General features: G+C 50.2%; 1 protein-coding gene across 1 annotated transcript; it reads left to right on the top strand.

The window, feature by feature from the left end:
• Window positions 1-21690: 21690 nt before the first annotated feature.
• On the top strand, window positions 21691-24121 carry FOXI3 (forkhead box I3). Its single transcript, XM_041458279.1, has 2 exons — window positions 21691-22357; window positions 23532-24121. Exons 1-2 carry the CDS (start codon window positions 21691-21693, stop codon window positions 24119-24121), a joined length of 1257 nt encoding a protein of 418 aa, XP_041314213.1.
• Window positions 24122-26075: the final 1954 nt, after the last annotated feature.

Genomic DNA, 26075 nt, shown 5'->3' on the forward strand with positions numbered 1-26075 from the left:
ACATTTGCTGTCAGACAGGTACTGTTAGCAGAATGGTTTTTTGAACCACCCAAACCCCTCACACACAACCAGAGCCTTTTTACCCCCCTGCACTTCTGCACTGTGGGGTTGACTGCATCTCCCTCCATCCCAGCAGAGCTGTGAAGATAAAACCCTTAGAGACCCTTCCTAGAAGTGGCTCTTCATGCACCAAGATGTTTCTAGAACCCCAGCTCCCTACACCCAGGGAGCTGGGGTTCTAGAAACATCATCTATAAACATCATCTAGAAACACCAGGCTGGCCTGGGAGCTGCATATTCATGGTGACAGGGCGCTGTGCCCATGTGTGGACCCTTGCCAGCTCAGCCCAGCACCGAGGCATCATCAGGATGCTGCCATCCATCCATGTGTGTCCAGCCAGCACAAACCAGGGGCTGGGGGCCTGGCAGAGGCCCAGGTAGACAGTCCCTCAGGCAGCTGGACATGGCCTGTTCACCAGCAGTGCCAGCATCAGGGGTTACCCTCAGTTTCATCTGTCGGAGCAGGAGCTGGAAGGGGCGAGCAGCAGGACAGGTCATGCATCGGCTCCGCGAGAATCTCCAGTTTCCCTGCCCATCTTGGGGTCAGGTCAGAGGGCTGGCACTCTGGCAGGTAGCACCTGGGTAGGTCTTCCAGAGGAAGGTATGAAGGTGTCTGCAGAAAAAAAGCCCCGTGTGAATGGAGAGGCAGCAGCTGGGGAGGGCAGCAGCTAAAGCAAGGCCTGGGCTTGGGTGGGGTCAGCATCCCTGGGGATACAGGGGCCCCAGAGCAGCTCTGTGGCTCTCACTGAAGTACAGGAACCACGACAGCTTCCTCTGTCTGCCCATCTTACAGCCTGGGACTCTGCTGGGCCCTGGGTGGGCAGTGGGAGGGAGGGAGGCAGCCCTGGCAAAAGCAGGAATGGCTGCAGGATTGATGTCGGGGAAAGGCTAAAGAGGATCCTGGTGTGGCTGCTGTCTGCTCCAGCTGCACACTGCAACTCCACATGCTTTTTAGGGGCTCAGAAAGGGATTCTCCTGCTGGGAGCAACTCCAGGCTGCTGGGCCAGCAAGGAGCATCCTCACAGGGTTTCTCTGTTGTTTTGGGTCTCTGTGGGTTTCTGTTTGTCCCCCAAACTCCAGGGTTCCCAGGGGAATCCCCTACTGTTTTTCCCTTGCCAGGCTGACAGTAGGGCAGGTGGAGGCTGCAGAGCTACAGGAACTGCCTGTGTCTGGGGGCTTTCCCCTCTGGGGATGGCCAGAGCTTCTCCTGAGCTATCTCCAGAGGGACAAGAGCCTCCAGGAGATCCTGGCAGGGATGGCTCACCAGCCAGTCCTTTCTTCCTTAACCCAAGCAGTTCCCTTCCCCTTGGGACTAGGTTAGTGCTCAAAATTTCACAGATAAAAACATCACAGTTGTTTTACCCTCTTAAAAAAGAGCAAATCCTATCAGGGCCAAGAGGGAAACCTGGGCCTCCTGAGTACCTCATCATCACACTACCCAGTGGGACAGCTTTCTTTGGCAGGTCTTGGGAATTAATAAGGAGCCAAAGGGAGCTGCAACCCAAGAGAATCAGGCACAGCTTTCCTTCCTATCTCCCAAGCTACACCACAGGAAGCGTGCAGCCTTCCAAAAACAAAATTACAGATGAAATAAATAAAGGAAAATGAGAAAGAAAAAAGAAACGGAGATGCACGGCTTGGAAACTGAGTTCCAGCAGGCAGGGGTTAAACCCTGCCATGCCAGCCGGGCTCCTGGAAGCCGAGCAGCTCCCCAAGGCTGGGGCTGCCCGGGGAACAGCAGGAGCCGGAGGAGAGGAGAGGGAGAGGGAGAGGAGAGGCTCCCCAGGCTGCTGCCCGGGCAGGGATGGCAGCGGTGCCCTTCTTCCCTGGTGGGCACCCTCACACAGTGATTTCTCTGTTGTTGTCCCCACCTTTTCCTCCCCAGCCTCAACTTTTTCTCCCCTCTCTCGTGAGCGTGTGAGCCCCAAGCAGCCCAGCATGCCCCCCACCACTCCTGCAGCGGCCAGGGCAAACCGCAGCTGTCCCCACCGGGCTGCCACAAGCAATTAAGGCAGGGCAGGCGGAGCGAGGCAAATCAGATTAAATAGCTCAGGGGGTCGCTCGCACTGCAAGGAGATTAGAGGGGAAAAAAAAAAAAAAAAAAAAAAGAAAAAAAAAGAAAAAACCTGCTTCCCCACAGAAGTCCTCTCAAGCCAGTGTCAGGGCAAGGAGCCATCCCCATCCCAACGCAATTCCCTCCGCACGGCGCTCGGGATGCGGCTGACGCACCCGCAGCCCCGGCTCAGCGAGCGGTCGTTAGCGCCCCGACTTAATGAGCGTAATTAGCATCACTCCCCAGCAACAGCTTTACCGGAGGGTGCGAGGGGATTTCCCGCAGGAGGGAAGGGGCACAAGCCGAGGGCAGGGATGGGAGCTGCTGGGGGGTCACAGCCGGGGGACAGCAGCAGCCCTGCCGCCCCTTTGGCACCGTCCCCAGCTGAGCCGGGAGGGGAGCTGGCAGCCAAGGCAGGAGAAGGAGCACGGTACCGGTACGTGTGCCTGGATGGGTGAGTGGTAATCGTCGTGCCAGCAGAAGTCCTTGCGATAGATGCTCTTGTACTTGTCCAGCGCGGCGGGCAGCTGGGAGGGAGAGAAGCAAACACAGGGCAGCAATAAGCCTCGGGGGAAACCTTCGAACGGGGAGATACAAACCCAAAATGGTCCCTCATAGCTCAGGAGAGGATGAGCTGCTCCTCTGGGCCACCTGGGGCCAGTCCTTGCTCAGCTGAGCCCCAAGCAGGTGGCTGGGAAGGTCCCACACTATTTTGGCAATGGTTTCTGGGGCTGTTCTTGTCCCAGGATTTCCCTTGCAACAAACACCTTCCTCCTGCCTTCCTCAAACCTCCTCTGAGTGCCCAAATGGCCCCAGGCAGAGCACTAACACAGAGCTGCTGAAATACTTTGATCAGCTGCTGAGGTCCGGCGTCACTCAGGTTAAATCAGCACATGCTTCCATCTTCCATCTCAGTAACATTTGCTATGTGCTTATCACATATTTAGAGAGCTGGCTGATGTCAGTATTCATTCTGCAGAGCCATTGGAGAAACTGTGGAGGAAAACTCTGCCAGGGGATATAAAGTCAGTGACACCTGCACCAACACCAGAAATCCTTGCAGTGCAAATTTCGGGAGACAGGGGGAGGATTTTAGGGAGAGAGCACTGTCTGTGTGTTTTGTCCCTCAGCATGCACTGCTGGAGCCGGGAAAGCTGCTGAGATGAGCCTTCAGGCTGGCTCCAGCGCTGTTTCTATGCTGAAGCATTAAATGTGATAACTCATCAGTGATAACTCATCAGTGATAACTCATCAGTGCAAGGCAAGGGCTGGGGGAGGTGAGCTCTGACTGCAGTGTCACTGTGATCTCCACTGTTACACAAACACATCCACCACACAGGGGTGGCTTGGCCAGCCCTGGCAGGAGCTGCACTGCCATGTCCCTGTGGCTGGGGACACTGCAGCAGCACACAGCACCTTGGGGAGGGCTTTGTGTGCCTTGCCAACAGCCACCCACCCATGGCAAGGATATATTTTATATTCCCAGTCCTTTTTTTCCTAACATTTCACTCTTTTCCCTCTCTGGGATTCCCAGACCAATGTTTGCCTTTGGCCAGGATGCAGAATTCCATTGTCATCAGTTCCTATTATCTTCGCTGACCAGCAAACCCAGCCAAACCCACTACTAAAACACCAGTGAGCATGAGAGTCATGTGTGTACTTCACCTTCCATGGCTTTTCATCTCTTATTATCTCCATGGTGAGCCAGGAACCTGGACCAGAAAAATCACTCAGTTAAAAACCAGCAGTCCAGGTTTCTCCTCCATCCCACCTCAAGGAATAAGGGAACTGGAGACCTGGAGCTGGCTACTGGCAGGAGGAAGGGGATTCAGATGGGGCTGGAATAGTCAGATTGGCACAGCAGGACTGATTTCAGCCAAGCTCAGCAAAGTAAAATACACCCAAGCAGGACATAAGGAGATGGACACCTCAGGGGATGCAGCCTGTTGGAACTCAGAAGGGATGAGATGGAGGCATCCTAGCACCAGCAACCCCAAAGTCACACAGAGGGTGAACTGGTGTGACCCCTCCTGCAACAGGAACATCAGTGATGGGATCCAGCAGGGCCCGTGAGGTCACTGTGTTTCCAGGGTTGAGGGAAAACTCCATTGTGACACCACTGAACTTCAGAACCCTGGAGGCCTTGCTGGAGGAAGGGGAGCCTGAGGGGCTTGGTGTTGGTTCTTGGAGGCAAAGGCACCCAACAATCACGCTGGGGAGCTGTTATCACTTTTCCAGCTGCAGCCAGCCATGCTGGGGACACGTGGCCAGGAGAGGGACAAAGGCTGCCCTTTGTGAGCTCTTGAAGCCTCCCCCAAATCCTGCTGAAGAGGTGAGCAAAAGGTGGGGAAACTGAGGAGAAGAGGACACTACTTTGTGAGTGTGCTGAGCAGAAGGAAAGCATCCTTACCTCCCTGCATGGAAGGATGGGAACTCTTCAGAATTAGGGCAGGCAGGGATCTCCACTTGGGCTCAGAGGGTGGCTGAGGACACCTGAACTGTTCCCCTCAGATGCTGCCATTCTCTTCCTCTGATGAGGCAGCAGGGGATGCTCAAATGGAGTCCTCTGTTCCATGAATAGAGAGGAACACCCCATCAGACACACAGAGCAGTATTTAGTCCTTAAAAAACACCAAGCCTTGACCGGGTTTGGATGCATTTCACCAAAAGACTGATCTTGCCTAATTTTGGGTGTACATGAGGAGGACATCTCCCTCTGAGCTGATCCTTCCTGACCTCCTGGCTCATTTAGGACAATTCATGTGACCAGTGCAGGTACATAGCTGGGGCTGAAATAAATCCAGAAACCCGGGTTTGGTGAGCTGAATCTCACTCAAGAGTCCAATTTCTGTAGCTGCACATGAGCCCAGTGCAGCCACTGGCTCAGAAATTAGATTCTCTGCCACTACAGAGATGCAAATGGCCGTGAATGGTGGTGATGAGGCAGGAAGATGAGAACTCAGCTCCAGGAGGAGAGCCAGTCACAGACCTGTGTTCACAGGCACCGTTGGAATGAGCTGAATTCCACGAGTTATTTCTCTCTGCACACTGTTAAATGTGCAGCTGGAGCCCAAGGATGCTCTGGCAAGGGTTGTGCGCTGCTGACAGCTCTGCACTGGTGTCAGGAAAGAGGAGAAGCCCTTTGTCTTCCCTGCATTTTATGCAAATTAATATTAGAATAAATAACGCAACAAGGAAAGAAACTATTTCCAGAAATGTGAAACTCTCATGTTCTCCTGTGCTTATATTAAAGGGATTACACTCCATTTCCTTCTTAATACAGCTAATGCTCTATGGGAAGCCCTCAGGCCAGGGATTAAAGCACTTATTCAATTAATTAGGAACAAACTTCTGCCTTAAAGTCAAACACACAAATATCAGTAAGCTCTTGAGAGTGTCTTCCTTCCAGGGCAGGGAAAATGGATCCTATTTCTGATGTAAATGAAACCAAGCCTGCAATCTAGAATTACCAGGAATAATAAAAAGTTAAGAAGAATCACTTTAAGAATATCACTATTCTGTAATACAGCCGAGTAAAAAAAGGACCGTCCATCATCTTGAATTCAGCATTGGAACCCCCATGATGGGAAGCAAAATCAGGTCCTACAAGCATAATATAAATGAGATACAATTTTAGGATGTAACATGGGTAACCAGCTCCAAGCCCGGGCACAGCAGTGTTTGGGAATATTTGAAGTTAAGGGTGAAATCCTGGCCCTGGTAAACACAAAAAAAGAAAATGCTTATTCAGTAGGATCCGAATTTAACCTAAGGTGTCTGATTCATTACTGAGATAGGAGACAATTTCCAAAACCTGGCTCCAAATCCTAATCTTTCTTGATGATAGCCTGATCCTTCCTCTTCTCGCAGGCACAGCTCATATGAAATTAAAAGGCATTTTGCCAGAATGGGTTATGCAGGAGCAGCCCACTATTGCTGTTCAGTTTCCCATTTCTTCCTCCCAAATATCAAAAGATGTGGCTGATAGTTGCCAGCATAATCCCAATTAGAAGTGGAGAGGAACCAAACTCGCAGCTCTCACTTTTCTGTGCCTCCAAGAGAACTTATTTGCCTCCTCTTTGCTGATGCAGATATGGAGAAAGCTGTGCCCTGCATGGCTGCTCTCTGAGTAGCTGTCTGCACATCCCTGAGACAGCAGAGAGTGCTGAGGACCAAACAAACACCTGCAGGAGGAAATTACTCTTAAATAACTGGTTTATTTTCACAATACTCCAAGGAGACGATGGCTCAGATTCCCAGAATCAGGAGCTTAAACCATTCACCTGAATGGCAGTGCCCCTCTTTCTCTAGGCAATGGCAACTCCAGACATCCAGGAAGGTATTCAGAGGGTGCTGGTGCTTTTGGCCCCTCCACATTTGGGCAAAAGCAAAGTACACATCAGCCAGGACCAGAAAGTCAAAGGCAGACATTCATGTGTTTGAGTAGCACCTTGGGAGAATTTGCCAGTGGGCCCAAATGTGTGATTGCTGAGCTCAGATCCTTTAAAATCACACAGGAAGAGTTTAAGTTGGAGTCAAGGACCTCAACTATAATGTAAAACAATGAGATTTGTGCACCTGACCTGTGCAGATCCTTCCTGGCATCCTGCTGGTCATTCCCATCTCTGAAAAGTCAATCTCATAGTCTCAGTAAGATTGCAGTTGTATATAGGGCATGATGCAGAGATAAATTTTGCCTCAATTTGGCCCTAAGTTACCATTTTTGCTGTCTTTTCCACCTGTGAAAGACAAGAGTTCTCTCTAGGTCTGTACTCCCTCGTGCAAAGTGCTGCTCTGGGCACTGGCAGGACCTGGGGGAACCATCTCAGCTATTAACAATTCCATGCACAAAAACATGGCCAAGCAGGACATACCTCCCTGTCAGCCCAGCCCCTGGCAAGTGCTCCTTGGGCCAGGAATAAGATTCATTGCTCCCATGAGGATGTTGAAAGAGGGAAGTGATGGGTAAGCAGGACCCCCAGCATGTGGAAGAGGCAGGGTTTAATCTGGGAATCTCCATTCAGGTTATCACCACCAGGACACAAAGTGCAAAGAGGAGACTCTTCTTCAAGGGAGGAGTGTTGACAGCCCATTCTGTCAGCAGGAGGTCAGCCACCCATTTGGGTGTAAAAACATGAACTTTTGTGGCAGTGCAGCACTCCAGCATGGCCACATTTCCCATGGAGTTATTTATTTCATCCTCCTCTCCTGCTTTCTGGATAAATTGGTGGGGCATTTATGACTTCTTGTGAGCAGAAACCAGCAGCACTCTTCAGCCTAAATCCGAGGTCCCTGTTGCTCTCCTCCAGCCACCAAAAGCACTTACAGGACTGAGCCCCCAAAGCCAAACTCCTTGTTGCACAGACACTCCTCTGTGCAGAAGACAAGGGCAGCTGGTGAACTCAGTCGTGGTGTTCCAAATCTTTGGGCAATTCTGCTGTAACCTGCTAAAACAATCAATTGTTTGTCCCTGATAATCCCCCAAAAACCATCCATCAGCAGAGGATGGCTGAAATCTCATCACTGCCTATGAGATGTGTCCTGTGATATAAATCATGGCATATTTATGCACCTGTGTAAGGCAAATACATATGGGTATTGTCAGAGAGCCTAAATCTGCTCCCTAATGCCGTTGTTTAAACAGCCCTTTAACCACATCACTTTTCTCCTCGTTAGGTTAAGTTGCTGGAGGTGAAAAAGTCCTTCCAAAATGGTTTTCACTCACTCACTCAGGCCAAAGTAAACATGCCTCTGGGACCATTATGTGTATCAGGTATCCAGGCTTTGTTAAGAGCTTGCCTGTTAGGTAAATTCTGCTTCTCTTTCTCCTTGGAAAAAGCAGGTTAAAGTTAGAGACAGGCTCACACGAGTAAAGCAGAGCAGCTTTACAGAGAAATAGGAAAAGCAGAAAAAATTCAGAGCAGGGCACACAAGTGACCCAAGTCTGGGGAGTCTCTTGATCTAATGCAACTCTGGTTTCAATACGACATTGACTTGACTTATGCCCGTCACTTGTGATCACATTCATCTCATGTGATGAACATTTTCTCTGTGCTGGACAATTTCACCAGCAGGCAGCAGAGCCACCCTATGGAGCCAAGAGCCCAGGGCAGCAAGCATGAGCCTTTGCTAACAAGACATAAAGAGGAAATGTGCACCTTTAGCACATCATGCAAATCTTCCAGCTGTATGCCCACAGGCCTGGAGGAGCTCCTGGGCTTTCCCTGAGTGTCACCTCTCATTACAACCACATCTGCTTCTTAGAAGCAAGGCTGGCAGGACAATGACCACTCTGAATCTGCTCATCCGGAGCCCATCCACACCCAACTGCAGTGAAGAGGAGCTTTTCCATTGACTGCTCCAAGGTTTAGGCTGGCTGTGCCACTGGGAGATTCTCACTGCAGCCATTAGAGCTGTTCAGCTGATCTAAACTTGTCGGGGAGAATAAAGGAACCACCTGCTTCCAGTGACAGGAAAAGTAAAGTGAGATCAAACAGGAGCAGGAGGAGAGAATTTAAGCAATGCAAGAGGTGGCTGCATGTCATTTCAGAAGTCACCTCTTGTCTTTGATCTGTGCTTAGGAAGCGGGCACCTCCTGGATCAGATGGCCAGTGGAGAAGTGTGCCACCAAAGCCATCCCACCTTGAAGTCTCAAGTGTTTGCTTTCCCCAGGGATCCTCCTTCTACTTCCGTGGAAATCGTCTGCCCTAAGATTTCCTTTAGAAAAGCCAAATAATACACATTAGGGAGCAGGGAGCGGGACTTGAGTCCTCCCCTAACATCATTCACTGTGATGAAGATGAGCCTTCTCTTTTAAAACTGTATTACACATGCACTGGTAGGTTCCCTAGAGATCAAGAACTTGTTATCAAAGCTGCTGTGCAAATAAAAAAGCCCTGTCCCTGAAAAGCTAACAGTCTAAACACGAGACACATCGAGACTTTGACTGGAAAGATTTTAAAGACGAAGCACTTTGAGACAAAGCAAGCTACAGATCACACAGAAAATCTGTGGCAAAACTGTGGATTAATCCCACTTTGCTGAATCCTCACTTCTGCTCTTAACAGCTCCTTGGAGCACTGCCTGGCTTTTGCTAACAAAGCATTGTTTTAGCAGCACACTTTGGGGAAATTAAACCCCTGTGCCATTTTCATGTGGCAAGAACATGCAGCATCTTTGTGAAGGCCAAGATTCACATCAGGTGCGGATGCAGATATTCACCAACCCACTGGGCATGCAACAAAAGAAACCCTCTGCATTTAGTTTGTTGATGCCTTCAGTGAGCATTAACAAGTGGAAAAATCACGGGGAAGAGAGAGCCTGGTCTCAGGTTACCCCATAAATTGGCTAAGGCTGCAGAGGGGATTACAGTCCCAGAGCCACCCTAAGCACGGAGATGTCATTACGGCAAAATCAAAGGTAACCATGGGGCTTGGCAGGGAACTGTCAACAGCCACGGGAAAGAGCCAGCCTGGGAAGGAGCTCCACGTCAGGATGAAATTCAGTCACCTTTATTTTCATTTCAGGTGAGGGGTCAAGCAGAAAAGCTATCCCCAGCGGCCTTTATTTACAGTTTTCAAGGGAGCGGCTGATGGAGCATTTAGAAGAAGAAGGATGAACCTGCTCTCCCCTCACTCAGGGAGACCAGGCTGATGACAGACAGGGGATGCTGTAATGGCACAGGAGCTGGGAAGGAGCCTTTTATGAATGAAATGGCCGTGGTGCTAATGAAGTTGGTCACAAAACTCCCAGTGACTCAAATGGGGTCAAGACTTCATCTGCAATATTTGCAGGGAGCCCAAGGAAAATATTGTCCCACCAGGACACTCTCCGTAGCACAGGAGTTCACTCCCAGAACTGGAAACAACACACAGCCCCATAAGCAGATGGGGCATTTTTTCAACATTTTTCTTCTACATTTTTATCTCCATCATCCCTAGGCAGCCAACCTGAATTTCTAGAAAACCACTATATTATGGTTTTTTCCCATCTAGACAGGTTTAAAATGTGCTATAAAATCCTTGCAAGGTGTTTGTATTTCTCTGGATCTCTTGCTGTTGAATGAATAGAGAAGCTATAAATGGTTTTGTGTTGTCAAGTCAGAGCAGCTACATCCACTCTGGAAAAAAATACCAGGGACTGTTCTGTGTTCTGAGCTCACATCACACAGCCCAGCCAGCACTTCCAGTAACAAACTGGTCCCATGGGAACTGCCCACTGGAGAAGTCTATAGCCTCTGAGCCATGCCTGGGGATGGGAGAGTACTGCAAATCCCAAAACATGCCTGGTCCCTGCTAATAGCTGGACAGCATGGACTGCTGCAGGTCAGTCACTGCCTGGGCCCATGGCATGGTCCTGCTCCATGCAGCACTGGAAATCCTGCCACTGAGTCTGTGCTGGGCATCCAGAGCTCTCCTGTGCTGCTCTCAGGTAAATGGAAGATCGCTTGCAAGGGAGTTTTAAGTCCTCACAGCTTCCAGCTGACCAGCACGGGGAGGAGGGGGTGATGGCATCACACAAAAACTCAAGGCACGGCTCCAACTCCTCCAAGGACTGTGGGCTGCAGCCAGGCCTCCTGCCATTCCAAGAAATCCCCACCCAGACAATGACACAGACAACAAAGGGCCAAATTCCTCCTTTTCCACTCAGCCACTGGAAACCTTCCTTCACCCTCCCTTGTCTTTAAAGACCTAAACCCAACCAGCAGCCAGTTTTGCAAGGGTTAACCAGCATGAAATGAATGTGGAGAGACAGTCCAGGACTGTAATCACTTATTATTTTCAGGTAATATGCTTTATCTCTGACTAATCTCCTCATCTGGAGCAACACTCAGTGCAGACAAGAGTCACTGAGGTTATCTCTGATGATGGGGCTCCACGGGCTGCTGGCTGCTGGAGAAGTCTGTAGCCTCTGAGCCATGCCTGGGGATGGGAGAGTACTGCAAATCCCAAAACATGCCTGGTCCCTGCTAATAGCTGGACAGCATGGACTGCTGCAGGTCACTGCCTGGGCCCATGGCACGGTCCTGCTCCATGCAGCACTGGAAATCCTGCCACTGAGTCTGTGCTGGGCATCCAGAGCTCTCCTGTGCTGCTCTCAGGTAAATGGAAGATCGCTTGCAAGGGAGTTTTAAGTCCTCACAGCTTCCAGCTGACCAGCACGGGGAGGAGGGGGTGATGGCATCACGAAACCCCACAAGGCATGGCTCCAACTCCTCCAAGGACTGTGGGCTGCAGCCAGGCCTCCTGCCATTCCAAGAAATCCCCACCCAGACAATGACACAGACAACAAAGGGCCAAATTCCTCCTTTTCCACTCAGCCACTGGAAACCTTCCTTCACCCTCCCTCCTCTTTAAAGACCTAAACCCAACCAGCAGCCAGTTTTGCAAGGGTTAACCAGCATGAAATGAATGTGGAGAGACAGTCCAGGACTGTAATCACTTATTATTTTCAGGTAATATGCTTTATCTCTGACTAATCTCCTCATCTGGAGCAACACTCAGTGCAGACAAGAGTCACTGAGGTTATCTCTGATGATGGGGCTCCACGGGCTGCTGGCTGCCATGGACCGAGGAGAGGCCAAGGAGAGGACTTCAATTATGGCCTGAACTATGCTCTGGTAGCTGAAAGGCCATTGTTTAATCTACTAGAAATCATCTATTTTAGCAGATAAAGGGATTACTTGGGTTTTCTTTCCCCCAAGAACAGCATGTTATTCCAGCTGCTAATGGAACATTCGGTATTTAATTAAAGAAAAAGCACGGGGAGAAGCAACACAGGCATCAACATCACTTCTGGGGAAATTCAAATTGATTGTCACCCTTTGATGCTGCTCAATCACCTCTATCTCACTCACCCTTCCTACAACCCAGATTAAATCATCTGGTTCTCTCCATCCTGAACTTCTTTTTTTTTCTCTAAGGGATCCCATCCAAAACTTTGGGACTATGCAATGTGAATTCACTGCTCTGCAGGAATCTCCTGACTTGTAAAAAGCCAGATTACACTCTGCTTGTCAAGAGGAGACTGTGGAAATTTGGTTTTGCCTCTTCCACACGCTTGGTGTTGGCTGCTGCCTGTCAGGGCTCTGTCTGCCTGGCCCATTAGAGTGACCTGGGGACACAGGTCCCACCTTTGGAAACTCAAAGTGGCTTCACTGCTCACAGGTGAACTGGAACTGCTGCATGCAAAAATCTGCTCTTTGTCCCCTTTTCCCCCCCAGTTCCCTTGTTTTTGCCATCTCCATTTTCAGAGATGTTTGCCCTTTATTTTTTGTCCCACAGACTAATGACCATAAAGGGCATAATACAAGTCATTCCCAAGTGCTCAGCAGGTACAGGTTCCTTTTTTTTTGTGTCCTCCACCCCTTCCATCCACAGACTGTGGACCCAAAGGGTCTGTGGGGGAATATTAAGAGGCAGGTGCAAATGCAGGGCATAAGGGTGAACACCTCTGTTGAGAAAATTGTAAACTAACAACAAAAAATCCAAACGAAAAGCAATAAACTAATTTCTGTTGACATCTGAATCTTAACCCTCTTCCATTTACCAGAGTAAAGAACAGGGTATGTTCAAGGAGGTTATCCATCCATGCAGCAGTCAGAGCTTCCTCACAGAGAGGACTTTTTGCACATCCTCCTGCTGACTGTCCCTGTCCTGGCACACTTCCAAAATCGGTGACACTTCATTGCAAACACCAGCTGTCTTCCATTCTGACCACTCATTTCTTTGCACACAAAGCAAGGACAGGGACCGACTGAGCAGCCTGATTTTTTCCTTCCATAATATTTCTGTCTTTTCATGGCTCTTTCAGTTGATCTGCACCCACATGTGCCAGCTACATCCTCCTTCAGATCTCTGTGAGGGATCTGCTGTGTGGCAGAATGTCCCAGACAAACAGGGCTGTCCATCTTGTCCATCCAGCTGCTGCCTGTCCGTGCAGTTCTCGTCCTTTCTCCCCTTCCTCCTGGCCTTTGCCTGGCTCATGCCAATGTTTGATTTGCATCATCCATCACAGGACACAGCAACCTGACTCTGCAGGCCTGAGGAACCGGCACCACCACTGCAGATGTGATCATCTTCAGGTTTTCTGATCTTCTGTCTTTGCCCAAAGTCTCTGGTGACTGTAACTCCATCCTTCGCTTCCTACAGGCAGCTCCAGAAGTTGCTGTGAATTATCAAGTCACCCTGTCTGCTACCAGTCATGGTGTTGAACCAGTTGTTCAGCTTGTTCTTGACCAGCACTGCTGACCTCACCTCTTCATAATGTTCTTCAGCAGCTTCTTACACATATCATATAGCCCTAGGACACTCCACACACCTATTGCAACATTCCGGGTCAAATGACTTTTTGAAATTGTGCAACTGAAGAGATGAAGTGCTCCTTGATATCTCTGTGCTTGCCAAGGATCAGCCTCTTGCACTGGCTTTGCTGCATTGTCCCTCTTGCTCTGTGGAAATGATTTTACCTTCTGACTCCTCCAGCAAGGAGCACGGTGAGGAATTTCCTTGGGTGTCAGGAAACACACAATGTTCAGAAGGTTCCTTGTGGAAACTCACCCACTAGGAGCACTTTTCCTTGTTTAAGGAACCTTTTCTTTCCTGATCACATGCAGGTGCCTGGTTGGGCCAGTGACCCATGCCACAGCCACATCAATCCATTCTCAGCCCCTCAGAATTCTTCAGTCTCCCAGCCTTTAGTAGAATTATAGAATGGTTTGGGTTGGAAGAAACCCTAAAGATCATCCAGTTTCAACAGCCCTAGCATGGGCAAGGACATTTTCTGCTAGACCAGATTGTTCTCAGTCCTGTCCAACCTGGACTTCAACACTTCCAGGGATGAGGCAGGCTCTCCAGTCAACCTGTGCCAGAGCCTCACCACCCTCACAAAGGATTTCTTCCTAATATCCAATCCAAACCTGCCTTCTGTCAGTTTAAAGCCATTCCCCCTTGTCCTGTCATGACATGCCCTTGTAAAAAGTCCCTCTCCAGCTTTCCTGTAGGCTCCCTTCAGGCACTGAAGGGCTGCAATAAGATCACCTCAGGGCCTTCTTTTCTCCAGTCCAATTCTCTCAGTCTTCTTTGCACCTTTGCTAGCAAGATCTTCTTGTCAGCCTGCTTCTGAAGCATTATAATCTCCCAGACACTGAGAATCTCTAAATCTCTTGATGGGTCATCTTTAAAAACTCTGGTAATATTTCCCCCATCTCTTCAGCCTGTCCTTCTCTCAAAGCAGGGAGATCTCTTCAACATTAATTCAGAAGACCCCAGAGGAAAGGGAAATCCAGGTCTTCCTCTCCTTGATAATTTTGGTCTTCCTAAATGCCAATCAGAGCTTTTCAGCTTTGTTTACTGTTTAGTTTTTGCATTTGCACTTCTTTTTGCTTGCACAGAGTCTCATGAGAGCCTGCAGGCCCTTGCCATGCCTGTCCTGGTTAGTATTGCCTTTGCTGGTTTCTGACATGAGCCAGTCAGCCACAAATGTCAGTCACTGGGCACATGAGTGGTTCACTCCCAAGGTCAGGCTTAGGCACGCCTTGATGGTACCAAAATCACCTGAAATTGTTCAAAGAAATCAAGGAAGTTCTTCCTCAGCATCAATCATGGGAGCCCATGGAGCTGTGAGCATCAGGGAACCTGGTCCACAGCCCTGAACAGAAAGGCTGATTTCTGTAAGGTGACAAATCTTGAGTTTACCAGGTTTGTTCTTTTATAAGTGTGATTCCTGCTGATGCCTCTCTGGTGTTTTGCATCCCTGCCTTAAAACAAGGTTTCTCCATGCAGTGTCACTCCCTTGTCTGTCCACCTGATTTTCCAAGGCACACAGGATTGTGCTGGAATCTTTAACTGGCTCATTAGCAGTGACATTTTACCCAAACTGATCTCAGACTCCTGTTTCTGCTGGCCAAAACTTCCATTAGCAGCAATCCTTTTGCTGGGCCACTTCCCCTCATCAGACACTGACCAAGCTGGAGACACCAGATAGCCAAGAAGAGTGAACAGATTTCAAAACGTTTCTTTACAGAAGCCCTTACAGTGTCACTGTGGTCAGCTGTCTCTGTGTGACTGGCTGATTTAAGCCCCTTCTCTCTGTCCTGCTTCAGTTCTGACCCCTGACTCTACCCTCAAGCTCCAGGTTTTGCTGAAATATTTATAGACTACAAACAAGTCACCCCTAATATTCCCTTCCTGTAAGGCATTAAAGAGAGTTCCTTGAGAAACTTCAAGGCACAGTTGCACATTGTGTGGTGGTATCTGCTCACAAACATGGTCCCAGTTTTAGCTTAAATCCTGTAGGGTATTTGTATTGTATTTAACTGGATAATAAACAACTTCATCCCTGTTGTTTTACGCTGTTACTCGTGATTTTATAGGTGTCATCATAATTTCATAGAGCATCAATATGGACTTATTACAATTTCTTATTCTTGTGCCTCATTCACCCCAAAAGCACAACAAGGAACAGCTGATTGTTCTCAAGAACCACAATAACCTCTTTAAAAAATTTTCATTTTTGATACAGACTCCATCACTTCTTCAAAATCATCTTTTTTCCTAAATGTGTCCTTTTTGTTTTCCATATCAAAAGACATCCTGCCCATTTGCCCCCCTTCCAAGGCAGAGATAAATCTGTGTCAGTGAGCTGTTCTCTTCTTTATTTAACACTCCATACCCTCAATTTTAGACTCCTTCACAATTGGTAGGCAACAATCCTTTATTTTCCCCCTAAATTGATGACAGAAACAGAATAATGAACAAATTTCCACCAAATTTCCCTGAGCAGAGACTTGGGGATTCATTTTCCACAGTGAAATTCTGAGATCTTGGTTTAACCAGCTGGATCCACTTAATTTGCACTATGGTGATTTTATACCAGTTTGTAAAACCCACCTCCAAGACAGAACTAATCAAACACTTTCAGAAATCAGTTACATCAAGAGCTGCTCCCTCTTGCTGGAGAGTAACAGCAAATTAATTTGACAAGGTCTATTTTCTATCTACACACACTCATTGGCATCAGTTTCACTGCCTTCCTTTAAGAAGGAAATTAATCATTAATTAAAAGATGCACCCATACATTTCCTGTCTTTAAGAGTGAAGGGCTGAAAATCTGAGCATCACCAAATCATTTGCCCAAAGCTTTTAAATAATCAGCCAATGTCATCTTTCTTAGTGCTCTAAAACACTGCCAGTGTCCCAAAATAAAAAACCAGCATTAACAGCCCACACAATATGTTCCTGGTTCAGAGAGTTCTGAAACCCTTGGCTGTGAATTACCAGGACTGGCTTATCATAAAATATTTCATTTATGTGGTTGCTATTAAATAATCCCTAGTTATTAATGGAGCCCAAAATGCTTTTTCACCAGCACCTGAAACTAACACACTATCTGATTTTTTCTGCCCCAGACAAACATGGAAAAGAAATACTAATTTAATACTCCTCCATTTCCTTGTGGTGGTGGTGATGGCAGCCACTGCCTTTATCTACTAATAGTTTTGATTATTTTTACCTTAGCTGACTATAAATGTATGTTTTTCTGTTTCTATTACTCTTTCCAGAGTGGACATACCTCATTCAGATGAATAAGGACCAAAAGATTTTGGCCTTTACCTTACCCTGTAGGAGTGATCACTATAGAATAACCAGCCCAGAGCACCAAGCTCCATTTCAAATATCCCATTACACACAAAAAACATTCAAAAAGCACAGAGATTCTTTATTTCAGCCCAGGTCAGTTTCTTGCTCTAGGCAGAAGGGATGAAGCCCTTTGCTTAACATTCCTCCCAGAAAAGACACAACCCAGTAGTACCAAGTCAGGCCACATCATTGCCAAGTGGACTTTTTTACTCTTGTAAAAATAAAACAAGGAAGGATTCAATTCATGTGATCAGAGCGAGGATTTTAAAATACTTTTTATGAACTTAAGCCTGAGGAGAGGCTGGAGGAATGCAGGGTGCTGAGAACTTCTGCAAATGTGTTTCCAAACCCCTGGAGCGTGTGCTTATCCCAGCCACAAACAGGTGACTTCCTTCTGTCTCCCACCAGGTTCCTTTCCCCCCCAAAACACAAAAGTCAGGCTTCTTTCCCAGTTTTGGTAAAATCACTTCTGATACACTGAAGAGTTACTGAAGCCTGGCCACGTCCCTCAATCCTTCAAAACTCTGAAATTCCCGCTTGCAACTGTCTCACTCCGGAGGTGTCTATTTAATCCCACTTTTATTGGGAGCGCAGCTCGGGGTACTTTACAAACAATGCAGCTTTTATCAAAACTCCAGCTAATCAGTCTCTAACAAGCTCTCAGGAAGGGGCTAGGCAGGCCCAGGCTAAAGCTAACCTGAGGGGATAAGAAAAAGAGGGAAAGAAAAGGATTGGGAAGAGAGTGTTCTTCTCAAACCGGATTAGTGCCCCAGTCAGCCACAGAAACACTTGTGAGAGCACAGCAGCCATAAAAACCAGTGAGAAGTGGACACTGCAGAGCAGACACTGCTCCTTTCAACCAGGATTTGCTCCCAGCAGCCCAAAGTGCTGCAGCAGCTACAGCTTGTGATGATCTATTATTTATTCCTTGTTTTGTGGCTCCATGACACTCAGCAACATAGAATTGCACTGAGAAAATATTAAAATAAATAATCCAAAACATAAACCCTCAGTTTGCAGCCTGCAGAGTTTAACAGAGACCATGAACTCACAACCAAACCAAGCCTGTTGTTGGTAGCCTGAACGTGGTGGGCTGAGGACACCTCCCCAGGAAACATGGTAGAGTCTGAAAAAATCAAGAAAATGTTTGAAACTCTGATCTTATCATAAGGAGAGCTGGCAAAATTAGATTGCCAGAACTTCAGTCCAGTAGATGACTAGATACAGAGAGGGAGGAATATACATAATTCTCTTTAGGTAAGGGATGAAAATTACTTTAACCTGTGTACACGTACACAGAACACCTTTCCCAAATTCACAGCAGTGAAACATCTATTGCACACCATCAGATATTCTCTGTTAGCCATTTGCAGGACAAAGCAGGGGTTGAGTGAAAAAAAGAGATGTTCTTATAGCATATTAATAGGGAGGAATAGGGAGAAAAATGCTTGGCTCTAAGGAAGGAAGGGATACTAGATCTTAAATTTAATTTGAGCTGCTCTTAGTTAATTCTTTATTGTTCTTGTGGGTGGAGACACTGGAGTACTTCAAGAGAAAATATAATTTTTCCATCTTGCCTCTGAGGATGAAGAACTCATTCCCAATTTCACTGATCACTCTGGAGAAAGATAGAAAAGAATTTTTACTGAGCAGATTTTATGTAGACCACGGAGTTACCACCTTGCTCCTCGCCAGCCCTGGGGAAAAAGCGAGACTCCGATTGCAAATGCAGCCAAAACAAAACAAACCTGCAGAGATCTGGAGCCATTGAAGGGATCCTGGTTTCTCTATCCTCCTAGTAAAGCCAAGAGAAGCCAATATGGGCTATTGTGTTCTGTTCCCCCAACACACACCCCCTTCCCAGAGCTCAGCATCCTTGGGAAACGCAGAGAGGTCCAGGTGGGTGCAGCTATCTGTTCCCACTGCTGGGCTGGGCGCTCAGCTCTGAAGCATTTTCAGGTTTCTGTGTTCAGCTGCACACACACCTGAGATCCACACCAGGAAAGTGGAGCCTGTACCTACATGTTCAGAGGAGCAGGGCCCCAGAGGCACAGCCAGTGTCTTCCTGCAGGGGGAAAAGTGTGTGCTGCGTGCGTGACAAGGACAGGCACAGCACCTGAGCCAACGGTGGGGACGGCACCAGGCAAGGATAGGGAGGATCTTTCTCTCCTGCAGCACTTGGGAAGCCTCGAAACACTCTCCAAGGCAGCTGGCTGGAGAGGTTTGCACTTAACCCCAGCTGGCTGGGGATGCAGCTCAGCCCAGCTCGAGGTGCCACAGGCTCCTCTACCCAGCACAGCTCACTGCCCACTCACAGAGCCAACAAAGCTGCTGAAAGCCAGCCCCAAATCTGCTCCCAGTGATGGACACTGGCCCCAGACTCCTACCTTGAAACTGATTTCAGTTTGGTGTTTCGTCATCTCTCGCCAGCTCCCTGGTGTGTTTCTGCAAGGCAAATGTCTCCCAGAGCTCTCCAGAAAAAAGAGCAGCATTTAGAGAGCAGAGAGGCAGAGTGCTGGACCTCCTCATGCTCTCCTCATGCCTTGGCAGAAGGGAGCAGCAACAGGTCTGTACTGAGAGCTGATGATGTTTCGAGGCAACCCTGCATGCTACTTGCAGGATAAATAAGAATATTAAATGTTTTTACAGCCATCACAGCATCAAAGCTTTATTCTCTCCACTCTTTAAATTAAGTGTTGGTTTGTATATCCATGCCATCCCAGCTATGTAATAACCTCTCTAAAGCTATTTTTGTTTCACATTCCTTACTATTTGGTAAAGCAAGCTGGAGTTTTCTGAGGACACGCGTCTTTATTAGAGCTAATTCAGCATTATTTTCTAACCCGTTTCCTTTGTTGGAGGCAGACAAATCAGCTAAGGGAAGCTCGAAGGCAGCACCCCATGCCTGTGAGGGAAACTGCCTTCCCCGCCTCGCCATAGCCGGGCTGCTCCTCTAGATGGCTCTGCCTTTGCCCAAAAACATCAAATCCCTGGAGCAAAAGCCTCAATTTCGAGCGATACGGAGATACCACTGACTGCTCCTCTCCCTGCTGCAACGATCGCGGGGGTTTTGGCCAAACGGATGAACACAGATTTGTTGCAATTTTAGAGAATAATATTTTCGGTTTAGCTCTTCAGACTCAGAGGGAAATTGCTTTTTAAAAGTCTACCTGTTTCTTGTCCTTTAAATGTCCTTTCTAGCTGTGATTTCTCTGTAAACTGTTTGTTTTGGATGCCTGCTGTCCCGTCAGCCTTCAAACCGGCATTTTCCGGCGCGACCCTGCTCTAAAAAAGATGAGGAGCTGTTATAAATCTTAAGGAATCTGAGAAGGGGAAAAGCACCTTGTGAAACGTAATGTAAAATTTTCTCCTGCTGTTCTGGGTATCCAAATACACCCGGGAAGCTTTTTTCCCAAGGGGTGCAAAATAAAATCAGCAAAAGCAACAGTGACGGCAACAAAATAACAACAGAAAAAGAAAACACACACACACACACACACAAAAACCCAAGGAAAGAAAAAAAAAAAAAACCCAACAAAACCCCCAAAATATCTTTTTATGATTAAAGGAGAAAACCCCAAATCCTAATTCTTTAACCAGACACTTTTCAGTTATTTTCTGTCTCAAAAAAAGTTTGTTCACTTGTTTCAAAACGAAAAACAAAGCTGAAAAATCCTTCGGCATTATATGCCTGCTCAAATCACGCAGGGGATGAAAACTTGGGATTGAAGTCAGCTCGGTAAAGCTTCACTGGTTTACACGTGCTTTTATAACTATTTTATGGAAGACATAAAATGCAAAGACTTTTCCCAAACGCTCTTCTCTGCCCCAAATCCTGCTGTCAGACCAAGACACCCGGCGCTTGCAGAGAGCGCTTTGTGTGTACACCAGGAAAGGACATTTTTTTGCATATTTACCAGCAGAAAACTGAGTAACAGCTTCATTTAAGAACGGGGGATGAAATGTACATCTCATATACCTGGTATTTAGACAAAGTCTCTAAATCGCCCCGCACCATTGACCGTATTTTTGTTGTTACACGTGTGCTTTGCCCCGGACCAGATTTGCCGGAGCTGGCCCCTGTTAGATCCCGGGTGTCGGGATCGTTATGAGCACCGAGAGCTTTTTCTCTGCAAAAGGATGCACTTTTCGTTCAGGCTGTCCCGGAGCACTAAGGCGAAAATAACTTTTATTCACCAAATCTCGCCCCGCAGCCCGTTCCGCCCGCGGTACGAGCGAAGACGCCGGTGGGGTTTGTTTGTTTAATTTCGGGCAATTCCTTATCCAAAATTAACGAACGGCGATCTCAGCCGCTGCTGTTGGGAGACGGGCGGCAAAACTACACTTCAAGAAGAGAGTTTAAGCGAATTCCTCCCTTGGCGCTCCCGTCGAGGGAAGCGCAGCGATGCTCATCCCCCTCCGACCTCAGCGGCGGGGCCGGAGGGATCGGGGGCGATGGCATCCGTGGGAAAGCAGGATGGCATCCCAGAGCGCCGGGACAGCGCGGACAGCCCCGGGGGGCGACCGGGAGAGACCCCCAGGTCGGCAAAGTGGGGGACGGGCACAGCACGGGGGGTGGGTCCGGCTCGGGGATGCTGCCCCCGCGCTGCCGGGAGCCAAATCCCTGGCGCCTCCCGCAGCTCCCCCGCCGGTCCCTCCCCCATCGCCGCTCTCGGGGCCCGGCCTTGCCCCCCTCCGCCTCCCCGCCCGCCGCCGAGCCGCGCTACTGGCTGCTCGCTGCGCGCCGCCGCCGCCCGCCCAGCCCCGGCCCCGGCCGCGGGCGGGGAGTCCGGGCGCACGGCAGCGCCTATAAGGGCGCCGCGCCGCAGCCCCCCGGGAGTTTTTGGTCTAGGGCCACCGGGGCCGCGGGGCGGGGGGTGTCGCCGGGAGAGCACGGGAGCGGGGGGGAGCGCCGGCCGCCCTGCATGGCCAGGGATTATGAGCGCCGGTGAGTTGCAGCAGGCGCAGCCCAGAGCCTCGGCGCCGGCGGCCGCCCCCGCGCCCCCGCAGCCCCGCAGCGCGCAGGAAGCCCCCGACATGGCCGTGTACTGCAGCGAGAACTTCAGCGTCTACCCCCAGCCCAGCCTTCACCCGCCCGGCGCCGCCGCCGCCGCCTCCTCGGGGCAGCGGGCGGGCGGGTACGCGCTGGGGGACTACGGGGCGCCGGCCAACGCCGGGTACCTGTGGGGCATGAACAGCCCCGCGCCCTACCTGCAGGGCCCGCCCGGCGCCGCCGCCGCCGCCGCCGCCGCGCCCTTCCTGCCGCCCGCCTCGTACGGCTGCTCGCGGGGCGGGCAGCTCGTGGGCTCGCCCCCGGCGCCCGGCTCGCCGTCGGCGGGCGGCGCGGAGCTGAGCTGGCTGAGCCTGGCCAGCCAGGAGGAGCTGCTGAAGCTGGTGCGGCCGCCCTACTCGTACTCGGCGCTGATCGCCATGGCCATCCAGAGCGCGCCCGAGAGGAAGCTCACCCTCAGCCACATCTACCAGTACGTGGCCGAGAACTTCCCCTTCTACAAGCGCAGCAAGGCCGGGTGGCAGAACAGCATCCGCCACAACCTCTGCCTCAATGACTGCTTCCGCAAGGTGCCCCGCGACGAGGACGACCCCGGTGAGGTGCCGCGCCGGGCGGGAGGGATGGCTGGGCAGCCGGGAACGGCGGGTGCGGACACCGGGACCGCCGTCAGAGAGGGGCGGTGGCGTCCCCGTGGCCGGCGGGTCCCCTGTCCCCTTCTAGTCGGGCGCTGTCCCGACACCGCGCTCCTCATCCCCCCAGGGCCAGCACTATGATGAGCCCGCGCTTCTCCATCCCTTCTAGTCGGATGCTGGGTTGGGACCGCGCTGCCCGTCCCCTCGGGGGCCAGCGCAGTGATGAGACCGCTCTGCCCCGTCCCCTGACCCGGGCGCTGTGATGTGACCCTTCCCTTTCGCCCCAGCCCGGCCCGGCGCTGCCCTGCGAGAGGTGTAGGCGTGGGCCGGCCGGCCCCAGCCCTCGCCCCCTCCCCGAGCAGCCCGGGAGCGCCGGTTGTGCAAGGCCCGGCTCCTTCGGCCCGTGATTCACGGCTCCCCTCCCTGCCCGCCGCTGCCCGGGCCGGCCCCGAGGCACAGCCGGTGCCCGGGAGTGGGCGGAGGCGCGCCCGGACAGCGCTGGTCCGGCCCGGCGGTGCCGGGACGTGCCGGGCTGGAGCCGCTCCGGACCTTGTGGGGTCACTGCGCCCGTCCCGGCCGTGGGCAGGAGGCGAGTGGGGACAGCTGGTGCCACCACAGTACCCCGCACCAAGGCTTGTGCGAGGGGCAGCTTGTCTGCAGCCCCCGCAGCTCAGCGCTGCTGGCCTGCCGTCCCCTCGGAGTGCCTGAGTGTGCCAGCCCGCCTCTCCGTCAGCTTTTCTATGAGCCATGGCCCGGGCACTGCCTTGTCACCACTGCTGAGATGGCTGTAAGTGGCCCAGCTTCTGTGAGGCAGCCAGAGCAAGGGGAGCCGTTCTTCACGTTCTCCTTAGCCAGGCTGGAGGTACAGGTGCAGATCTATTTGTGCTTTAGGATGGGGAGATTCTCCTCTTCTATGTGGCCTTAAGGTTCACTTGGGCATTGGAGGGATGGAGGTGGAAATGTCCTGGAGGCAGGTTTTGGATCCTTGTACTGGACAACAGAGGGAGGAGGAGCAGGTGCAGGAGGGATGTGGGTTCTGTGCCAGTTGGACAAGACACGGATGCTGCTTATCTGTCAGTAGCGGGGCTCGCTGTCGCAGAAGTTGACTTTCTCTCTTGTGTCCCGTTTTCCACCAGGGAAGGGAAACTACTGGACCTTAGATCCCAACTGTGAGAAGATGTTTGACAACGGGAACTTCCGTCGCAAACGCAAGCGGCGCTCTGAGCCCAACGCGCCCTCGACCGCCTCTGCCGCCTCCTCTCTGGGGGGCCTGAAGGCCGAGGAAGAGCGACCCATCCCAGCCACAGGCAAACCATGTGGAAACAGCCCCCCCCCAGAGCTGGACCCCTCACCCTCTGCCAGGGACCATCCCAAAAGCTCCTCTCCCTCCAGTGTCATTTCATCCACGCCCAGCTGTCTCAGCACCTTCTTCAGCGGCATGAGCTCCCTGAGCGGCGGAGGCAGCCGGCTGACAGGGGGTCTCAGCAGCGACCTGCATCACAGGAACTTCTCTGCTGGACAGCTGAGCAGCGGCACTTTCACCCCTTCCAGCAGCTCTTCTCAGGAGGTGCCTTCCCCAGACCAGCTGCAGCGGGTCGCGGGACCTTCCCCTGCCTACTACAGCTCCTTCCACCCCAGCAGCGGCAGCCAGGGTGCCCAGTACAACCACTACTACAACTTCACAGTCAACAGCCTCATCTACACACGGGATGGGACAGAGGTGTAGGGTGCTGGGGCAGCCAGCCAGCGCTGCAAAGGGAAAGGGAGTTGGACCGTGCGCTTTTGCAAACAGCATTTCAACGTGGACACTTCCCAGGAGTTCTTCCAGGAAGACTGATCATCTCACCTTTCGAAATAAGAACACCCCTTAAGCACCAGCAGAAGGCAGATGCAATGTTTTTCCCCCCTTCCATGAAAGCGTTAGGTGGTGTAGATGTTTTGCCATCTAAATTCTGCAGGCGTGAACTGAGTTAATGTTTTCAGAGGTTTCCAATCCTGAATGTAGAACAAGAAGTTTAAAAACCATAGCCATAAAGTGGTATTGGCAAGAGCCAAGCGTAGACATCCAGTGAGTCTTAGAAGAGAACAGGAAAAAAAAAATGAAGAGATTTCTTATGAAGTGCCTTGTACAATGTATTAAAAAACCTCTTCTGCCAGCAATTGCCTCTGTAAGCCCTTGCTTGTGCCCTGATCCTGCAATATGCAATGCACGGGGGGAACACCCTGTATAAACACCCACCCAAAACCTCCTCAAACTCAGAGGGTCTTCCTGTGCCTGGCATATTGTACAGCAGGGCTGTGTCTTGTAAAACAATCTTCTTTCCCCGAGCTTAGTACCAAAGAGAACTCTAGCCACGCAGCTTTAGCACAAGAATAAACACTGGGGTATTTTTATACATATTTGTACGTAATGTAACTCTTCTGTACATACGTTTCTATGTGGTTTTATATTTGTAAATTATGCTCTGGAGCTGTACTTATTTATAACGTGTTTTAAACTTTGTTAAAGTTTATTTTACCTTGTTTCCCTCCCTTTTTGTTGTTTTATTTGTTTTGAATTTTTTGTTGGTTTTGTTTTTGTTTTTAGTGTATTACTGAAACTTTTCAGGCTGAACAGCTGTCGGGAATAAAATATTAACAATTGTTAGATATTGGCCTGGTTCATCAGTACGTTTGAAGTATTTTAAAAGTCTGTGGTAGATAGGTTTTTCTTTCACATCATTTGGGATAAAAGGTGTAAAAATTTATTAACAATTTCATCTGTGCAGTGTGGTGGAAAAAAAAATGGCTTTGTTCCCGAAGGAGACATATCTGAGCTGGTTTGCAGTTTCTTGGAGTCTCACTGTGCAGTGTGGGCTCTATGTCGTTTTTGTTTGTTTGTTTTTCTCCACTGTCTGAATCGCAACTGTCCTTTTTCAGCCCGGTTTGGTAAAAAAAAAACCCTGCAGCAGTAAAAGAGGTGGGGCTGGTCCCAGCGTGGTGCCAGCTAGCAGGAGGCCCAGTCCGTTTTGCAAATCAGTTTCTCTAATGGGATTGCACCTGCTTACACTGTCGGCCAGTGAAGAGCTGGGAGCAGTCAGCCAGAGGGCCAGGCAGCGCTTTTGGGAATCCTTCCTGATTTCCTGCTGCTGGGAAAGGAGAATCCATCCTCCAGCAGCCATTGCGCTGCACCCCCTCATTCCTACGAGCTGTTTGTCGGGGGCTGTGTGCAGATAGAGCACAAATGTAGGTGTCTTCACGAGGAATGTAGCATCCACAATGAAGTTAAGCGTGAAATTGCAGCTGTTTAACACTCGGGCATCTGCCGTGGTTTAGGGCCATCCCTGCAGGCTATTCCCAGCACAGAGCACTTGGCAGCGCCTGTGCACTGGCTACCTGCAGAACATACGGGGCAGTGATGCAAGACAAACCGCTGGCCTGATCCAAAATATAATGAAGCCGTGACGAAACGTCAGATGACTTCCATGTGCTTGGGATCGGGACCAAGAACTTGCCCCGGCACTGGCCAAGCGCCCTTTGTGCAATCGCTGGGACCGGTGGGCGGGTGGCAGCTCCTGCCTCTCCCCCTCCCCCTGGCCCCTTCCCAGCACAGATATCATCTTCCTGGCTTTAGGGGTAATTCCTCCTGATTTTAATTCCATCTCGGGTGTTGCAGTGGCAGCGGTAATGGGAGGGAAAGG

This window comes from Pyrgilauda ruficollis, unplaced genomic scaffold (assembly GCF_017590135.1).
Source record: "Pyrgilauda ruficollis isolate IOZ18807 unplaced genomic scaffold, ASM1759013v1 scaffold1, whole genome shotgun sequence".
In the NCBI taxonomy this organism is placed as follows: domain Eukaryota; kingdom Metazoa; phylum Chordata; class Aves; order Passeriformes; family Passeridae; genus Pyrgilauda; species Pyrgilauda ruficollis.